This window comes from Labrus bergylta, chromosome 10 (genome assembly GCF_963930695.1).
Source record: "Labrus bergylta chromosome 10, fLabBer1.1, whole genome shotgun sequence".
In the NCBI taxonomy this organism is placed as follows: Eukaryota; Metazoa; Chordata; class Actinopteri; order Labriformes; family Labridae; genus Labrus; species Labrus bergylta.
Genome location: NC_089204.1, coordinates 25,219,692 through 25,228,377, shown reverse-complemented (window position 1 = coordinate 25,228,377; position 8,686 = coordinate 25,219,692). Strand labels below are relative to the sequence as shown.

General features: G+C 42.1%; 1 protein-coding gene across 1 annotated transcript; it reads left to right on the top strand.

The window, feature by feature from the left end:
• The first annotated feature begins 380 nt into the window (after nt 1-380).
• Nucleotides 381-7,148, top strand: drgx (dorsal root ganglia homeobox). The gene is made up of 7 exons (XM_029279143.2): nt 381-479; nt 641-729; nt 1,567-1,667; nt 2,370-2,471; nt 4,162-4,334; nt 4,656-4,768; nt 5,221-7,148. Exons 2-7 carry the CDS (start codon nt 672-674, stop codon nt 5,601-5,603), a joined length of 930 nt encoding a protein of 309 aa, XP_029134976.1. The 5' UTR covers nt 381-479; nt 641-671; the 3' UTR covers nt 5,604-7,148.
• Nucleotides 7,149-8,686: the final 1,538 nt, after the last annotated feature.

The window sequence follows — 8,686 nt, the reverse complement described above, 5'->3', positions numbered from 1 at the left end:
TGCTTGACTCTCGAATAACAATCACTTGTGATGAATTTTTTGGCACCAGAGCAGAGCTGCCGTTTGCCACCCTGGGTACATCTCCCCTCTCTCACTTCTCTTTCTTCCTCTTTCTCTCTCTCTTTCTGTCTTTCTCTGACACACACACAGACACACACACACGCTAGCACCAGGGGTTGGGGGTGAGAGAGACAAAGCCGTGATAATCCGATTAGGACCAATTAGGCGTGAGATTCTGCGACACTAGCTGAAAGCCTGAACACTCTGTAGACAGTTATACAGTTATAGAGACATCTGGACACTCCCAGAGAGACACACACACAGAATTGAGTGTGTATGTGTGTGTGTGTGTGTGTGTGAGAGAGAGAGAGAGAGAGAGAGAGAGATGTGGACACTCCCAGACAGAGAGTCAGAGGAAGTGCAGCAGTCACCTCCTCCCTCAGAGCGGGAAGTCATTCTCCTCAGCATCCTCACTGCAGGTATACGATCCGCTCTCACTGATCATCTTTAAAGCCTCTCTCTAAGTCTCTCTATTCTTACTGCTAAATGAATGTGTGATTCCCTGCCAGCGATCTGGATTTCACTGCAGCAGCTGAAGTCAGTCTGAGGCTGCGAGTTCAAACTTTTGTCTCTGTTCCAGGTTCGGTTTCGCAGCTCAGAGACGCGTCAGGATGTTCTACTTCCACTGTCCGCCTCAGCTGGACGGAGAGTGCTGCCGCTCCAACACATGTGAGTTGTCTCTTTGGCATTATTTACAAAAAAAAAAATGTCATCAATTTTATTCCACACAGCTGTGAGTTATAACTTACGTTTCGGTTAGAAGTTTGGACATGTTCGCGATGCGTAATTGCGCACAAAAGCGTGTGTGTTGTTCGAGGCCTGAGCAGATCCTTCCTCCGTGTTTTGAATCTTTGTTTTTCATCATTGAACGATCGTTTTAATTAAAGAAAGAAAAAGACACGGGCCTACGCGAGTATAAAAACAAATGTTCTGCTGTAATTAATTTAAAAAAATCACATCAAATCGGCACAACAAGCTATGAAACAGATTATCCGCCTTGAAGACGAAAAGTTAAATACTTTGGATGTTTTATTTATCACCAATATCATTTGAATCATTTTCAGTGACCTGATCTTTTCGCCTTCTGTCAATTCCAAATGTGGATTTAAAGGGTTAAGCGTGATTTCCTCCTCTGTTGTGTCAATCTGCTGGCTGTTCTGGTGAGGAGCGCTGGTGCTCTGGCCCCGGGGCAGAGGGGGTGTTTTGTCCCGGGCACAGATGTTGGGTGTCATGGCTCTTAGTCCGTCATGGTTCCCCTCAGACTCCCGACATCAATGTTTCATGCAACTAATGGAAACACGAAATGTGCCAAAGAGTAAACTCCCTAATCTGTCTGCTTTGGCCAACAACATTTAGAGATTTATTTCCCCTTTGTTCACATCGTTTCCACGAGTTCCTTTTAACATAATTAATTCAGTATTTTAAATACACACTGTAGCAATACAACTCTTTTTAATAAGTTGTATAAATGACTTACAAACTTTTTTTTCTCTCTCTCTCTCTCAGTGAATTCAAGCGGATTTGGCAACCACGCTCCGGCTGATTTTGATGATGGATTTCTACGAAGAAAACAGCGAAGAAACAGAACAACGTTTACTTTGCAACAGGTAATTATTAAGCAGGGAGGAAAAACAGCACATTTTAATTTACCTTAAAGTGAAGCAGACCGAGGCCTCGATGTTAATGTGAAAGAAAAAAAAAAAAAGAAACAATTGTCAAAGTTTGAAGGAGGAAAAAAAAAGACTGGAGAGAAAAGTAGACAGGGCATCAAAGCCTTTACAACTGATTTGACAAGAAGACTATCACAAATAAATTTAAGATAATTGGTTTAAATGCAGGGGAATTAAAAATACAATATAAGGGCACTTGCAGAGATAATTGTGTTTTTGAAGATTACGCGTGGAAATACAATTTGATTGAATTCAAACTGTTCTGAAGACTCCATATCCAGATAAAAGATAAAAGAGGAAAGCTCCATAGAAGTTCATATTCAGTATAGGCCTTTATATCCTATATCTGTAAAATACCTGCAAACTTGAGTGGATTTGTGATTTTTAAATATACTTGTAGGCCTACTCTTACTTGTATTTTTAAACTTATTACCTATTGTTTTTTAATTTCGGTTATTTTAGCCTCCTTAACTCTTTTCATCCAATAGTTAAATGTTAATGCAGCTCTTATGGTAAGAGTTAAAAACACCTGATGAGGATGAGGAGAATTAAAGAGAAGAGAAAATCCTTTATAAACAAAGAAGTATAACAGAATGGACAAATCGGAATGAGCCTGATTGAACTTTGTCGTCCCTGCAGTTGGAGGCTTTGGAGGCTGTGTTTGCGCAGACTCACTACCCGGACGTGTTCACGCGAGAGGAGCTGGCCATGAAGATCAACCTGACGGAGGCCAGGGTGCAGGTAGGTTGAAATGAAGCCACTCTGTCATCCCGGCGCTGCACTTTAATAACATCAACATAATGGTGAATATTAGATTAGCCTGATTAATCGGTCATTCATAATTAAGCAGCGATAATGTTCCTCGCTAATTTGTCCGCGTCTCAAAGGTAGGAATACATCATCCGTGCAGATCCCCTGTCCCGTTCAAACACAGAAATATGGTTTTTTTTAAAGGGCAAAGCCTGCAGCTTCACAACTTCTCACTTATTTCTTTTTCTTTCAGACCTACACACTTTGAAAACACCCAAAAAAAAGCACACACACACACACACACACACACACACACACACACACACACACACACACACACACACACACACACACACACACACACACACCTGAAATTTGCCAATTTATATTCCGCTCCTGCCCTGCACATATGCGCCGTTATAAACTTGGCCAGATGTAATTAAGTTATGTGTCCTGTATGTAATTTCCTGCATTCCAGATTTGCTTTTGGGTTTTGTTGTGCGCCCAGATCTAATTGTGGGAAATATAATAGTTTGCCTTTTGTTCCCCAGGGTCATCTTACTATCGCTTAAACCCAATGGCGAGGTTGATAATGGAATCCAGAGCTGTAAATTAGGGATTGTAAACAAATTATTCCCCTCCTAATCCGATTACCACATTCCTATTATTAAATCTGAACATGAATCCAGCGCAGTATGCAGGGATATTAAACTTACATTATTATTAGAAAATAAATTTCCTTTCTGTTGTAGTGTTGTTGCCCCCCCTTTTTGTAGAGTGTCAATGGGCCTCCCCCGCATTAAGAGCACGCGGCAAATTGAGATTAATGGAGCAATTATAGCCCATTCAGAGAGGGGTGCGTGTATGAGGGGGGGGGGGGGGGGGGCGCGACTTCTAGCTGGAAGGTGCAGGGGTGAGATAAGTCCATTGGTTGCATTGTTGTCCTGCCACCAAAAATGTTGTCCTTTCTTTATGCCGAATGAATGCACGCGTTTTGTTTGGCTGTTGACATCATTTGTACCTCCAGTACAATGGCAGGGATGCAGAGCACACGCACACCGGCTTTAACCTCCATTCACACATCATGATTAATGCCTGCTAGAACCGAGTCCTAATCGAATCTGATGTTGTCAAACAATCACTAAATAGGGAAATAAACGACTTCATCATAGCTGCCCCTCTCTCGGGCAGCACAACTGTCAGTGGGAAGTCATTAAAATATGATAATGAAAAATTGCTCAATTAAATGTTGTTATAGGCAGTGACCTTCATTCGATTAAGACACCAGAACTTGGCTATATATGTTCTCAGCTGTGTGGATGGAGAAGTTTTTGGGGATAAGTCAGGGAGTGTGGGACATTAAAGCGCTTGGTGTGAGGCATTCAAGTACCTCTGGATCTACAGGACAAATCAAAGAATATGAGAGAATGTTTAAACTTTGCTCTGCCTCTCAGAAGGCTGGACAAACATTAAATCTGTGCACGTTTAAATTTGCATTTATTTGACTGAAATAAAAGAAAACGCTCAAGAAATTAAAAGCTTAAAAAAAAAAAAATCTCAATCAATAACAAAAATAAATGGATGTACATGTAGCGATGTTCCATTTGTTATTATAAAAATCAATTTAATCATCTTCATGCATTCGGTCTTACCTTTCATCTGTCGTTTTGTTTTAATGCAGGTTTGGTTTCAGAACCGCAGAGCGAAGTGGAGGAAGACGGAGCGAGGGAGCTCAGACCCGGAAGGAGGGAAAGAGCAGATGAGCGAGGGCACTCCTCCGTCTCGCAGCCTCAACTCTCAGTCCCCGGTGGACCACGGCAGGAAACAGAAAGAACCGCTGGAGATGCAGCAGAGGTGAGGAAGGGCAGACGGACGGACGACTGCTGTAGTTTAATTGTTGTTAAATATTCCAAACAGGAGACGTTAAAGACGGAAATGTTGCAGCCCCATTTTTAACAAAGTGATAGAGGGATATAAAAAGAAATAATTTCCTTTCTGCCACTAACTCTCTCCTCAAAGCTCTGAGAGAAATCTAGGTGATTCTGTTGATACGCTCTTTAATTTTGTTGACTCAGACTGCACAGGTAGAATCAGCTCTACACAGTGTAGTCAGAAAAAAACCTGTGAGTGTGTTTAACTATAGATGATTGGTGACAGTTTGTCTGTTTTCTCCAGCATCAACAGGACGGTGGGTCCGAGTGGTCCCTTCTTCCCGTCGTGTATCCCAGGAACGCTCCTCAATTCCGCCACCTACGCCCAGGCCCTCTCACAGGTCGCCACGCTGAAAGGTAAACACGATTCAAATTTATTTGGGCACCAAAAAGATCTGTGATTTTTTTGTTGTTCCTCTCGTAGTCTGTCTCTTTGTTTGCCCAATTCTGGATTTTTTTTGTTTTTGTTTCTCCGTTTGTTCATCTCTATCCATTTCTTTCTGTTCCTCCCTGTCTCCCTCTGTCTCCACCCGTTTGGTCGTGGATCGTATCTGTCCACAAACGAGTCGGGTCCTGCTCGAGTTTCTGCCTGTTAAAAGGAAAATTTCCTCGCCCACTGTTGTCAAGTCCTTGCTCATTGTTAATGGCGGTCTCTTTGTAACAGAGAGAACCGTCTACACCTGTTCTTTATGTAAAATGTCATGAGAAAACTTTTGCGATATAATTTATAGATTAACTAAAATGATGATGTGAAGATGAAATTCTGTTTTTTACTGCTCTCACTGGAGTTTTTTTTATATATTTTCCAGGTAATGGTTTGTGCTCCTGCTGCGTCTCTGACCCCATGGGCCTGTCCTTCCTGCCGCCCTACGGTTGTCAGGGCAACCGCACAGCCAGCGTGGCCGCCCTGCGCATGAAGGCCCGCGAGCACTCGGAGGCTGTGCTCCAGTCTGCGAACCTGCTCGGGGCCGCGGCGGGCGGGCCGGGCGCCGGCGTGGGGGTCCTCTCCGGAGTCGGCGTGAGCGCGTCCGGAGTGGCGCGATCCTCCGTGGGGCCCTCCATCGAGGTCCCCGGCGCAGTGGGAAGAGGCAGGGACAGCGCCAGTCCCGGTCTGGCCAACAAGGTGCCGGTGCTGGGCAGCGGTCCTGACAAACACCCTCACTGCTCCAAGGAACAACTGGAGAAAAAGTGAGGGCGCTGGGACGCAAAACGTGGACGTACTGATACTCTAAAATCTGTGTGAGCGTGCCTGTTATCACTTCTCTACTCTAAGAAACACAAGAAGCACAACTACAAATCAAGTCCAGAAAAAAACTCCTGGGAAAGACTTTTACTGAAATCACAATGTGTGGACGCAGACATTAAAATATTTATTTGACTGTAAATTATCGTTTTTTTTGAAGAAATGCTGAATATACGGGGCTTTGTTTTCCCCATGAAAAAGCACAAGTGTGGTTTGGATCTTTATTTGTCTTCATGCACTCTCTTGGACTCTATTTATTGGACTGACATAGATACAACATGTGTGCAACAAAGACCTATTTGATAATGTGAATTTAACTCCTTCAGATGCTTACATTGTGAATGTTAATGCATGTAAACTGTGCGTGTAGAACAGATCGAGGCTCTTTTAAGGATTTCTGGCAATATAATGTTTCTGCCATCAGGTCAGTAACGGGCTCAAACAATCTCTCCTTCTTTTGAGTTTTTTTAAAGTGAAAGTGCACTTTAATATTAATCAGCCATTTTCTATGTAAATGTGTACACGTGCCAGAGTCAGTGACAGAGAGAGAGAGCGCCGGTTTGTGTCTTCCTCTCTGTTAGCACGTCTGAGGCGTCAGCAGACAGCCAACACGCCGGCCCTGTTGTGACATGTTCTTTAAAACAATTAAAGATGTAGTCGCTCATGTTCCTCTCCTGTTGCCTCTCGCTCCAGCCATCTGTTCTGATACATTATTTATCAGTTTCCCTTAAAGCCGGCAGAGGAGGCTCTTATTATTTATTTACTTTTTAGGACAGCTCATCCTCTTCCTATCCTTTCACCATGTCCAATAAAACCAAATTAAACATCAAATTTGCTCATTTATTAATGTGAAAGTGGGATTTACATTTGAGGGGAAAAAAAACACCATCTCTCATCACCTAAGGCAACTATTCCATTTGTCGTTAAATATCTCTCAGCGGTGCATCGACCCTTTGAATAAAGGGGTCAGCTGATCACATCGAGAATACTTAACCGGCGAGCACACGACCAGGAGTTCGACTGATTCAATTTGCGTCCTTGAGGATTTTCAGGAAATTACTTTTGATAGTCAATAACACAATTAAGTAAACTACACACACATTATCATGAATAATTGATAAGAAATTATGTATTACCATGAAGTACTGGTTCAATAATTGATGAGGCGACACCCGGGTGACACAGAGGAGGGAGATAATGTCAGAAGTCGTGCCAGGTTGTACACAGAGCACTTACATCCTCTTTTTTTTTTCTTGACATCATTATGTTTGCATGTTGTAAATAACCGACAAATATGACAATAAAAGGATGCTTTCATGTCTACGAGTCAACCTCTTGTGACGTTCACTATTTCAATGATCTGATGAGGTTTCTTTATTTAAGTTGGAACTCTTTATTTCCCTAAAAACATACACAAACCATCCTCTGAAGTCAATTGTCACTTTTGAGACAGAAAAGTGGAAATGCAGTCAAAATAAAGTAACAAAACCAGAACCTATCGTGTCCTACTTTCATGTTTTTTTTGTCATTATAATGAAGGTTTTTTTTTTATTTTTTATAGCAGGTACTTTGTCAATTCATGCACCAAATATTATTACCAAAAAAAACATCGTGTTCAATATACTGATTTTTCTTTAAGTGCATGAGAGCTCCCAGAGCAAAGATGCTAAGCCCCCTGACATGGCAGCTAATGATAACACAATATCCTCACACAAATCAACTCCTCTTCCCCCAAAATGTACCAATATGGACGACGGAATCCAGCCAACTCACACAAAAGACGTGCAAAACACATTCAATCCCTCCAAAATTGAATACAGTAGTTGTGGAATTTAATCATTATCCAAAACAAAGGATGCTGAAGTTATAATGACTCCGATCATCATTAAGTTCTGCAGGCGCCCCATAATTCACTGCTTTAATATTTGATAAACAAGTCAAGTTGATGTTGACATTCAGCTGTGCATGTGGCATCATTGATAATTTTCTGTCACCTAAAAAAAGTCCTGAGGCGGTTTTGTGGAGCATTGTTATATCAAATTAGCTGGAGAGCGGCCAGAAAAGCAGACAAACATGGTGAATGTGGGGGACAGCAGTTGAACTCTGTTCTTACAGTGCAGTTAATGGGCTTCTTTTGTTGCAGTAATGAAATATTTTTGCAGGGATGTGGGGAAATATGTCCTGAAACAGGGAGTCGTGTGCACATGCACCCAATCCACAGACAATATAATGCACACAGAAAGAAACAGTATGCCCACGGGAGACTGGCACATACATACTATTCTTTCGCTTGACATTGGGTGCGACACCTACATTTTGACTATTCAAGGACCCAAAGTCAGACACAGAGTGCATTCAGAGCTGGTCCGTTGAAGGGCCTAAAAAATAAAAAAAAACAGTACAGAATCATCTCTGCAACACAACTGATCAATAACTCAATCAATTAGAATCAATTAAGCTAATCTCTGAATGGAGATAATACAAACAAAGCATATCTTAATGCAGCAAGTAATGTGCCTGTCTGCTGTCTGCCACATAACCACAGCTCCGCTCCTCCTTACTCAGCACAGTGAAGAGCATCCTCCATGTTTGGGATCAATGCTTGCAGTCATACGAGCTCCAGTAATACATGTTGGTGCAAAGCTAGAAAGCAGAGCTGCAATGTACAACAATTCAAGATCGGTGTATGAAACAGAAGTCTGAATTTTTGATCAGGGCCAAATGAAATAAGAAATGTGTTCTCGATTTGTCCACTAGAGGGAACTGGTAAAGCAAGAAACCTGTTTCCTCACAGCGGGCTTCTCCTCTAACTTCAGTGGGGGAAATTGAGCACACGCTGAGTAATTCTTGCTAAGGGAAGTTTTTGCAAATTAAATTTTATTAATCAACCAATTTTTAACAAGTGCTGAGCATTGAAGGCTCAGAAGAAAGCAGCACAAGTGGATGATATAGCAGCTTGGTGCAGGAGGTTGAGGAGATTTCTAACTGATTGTAATAGAAGAAGTGTAGAGATGAACACGGAGAAAAGTGTT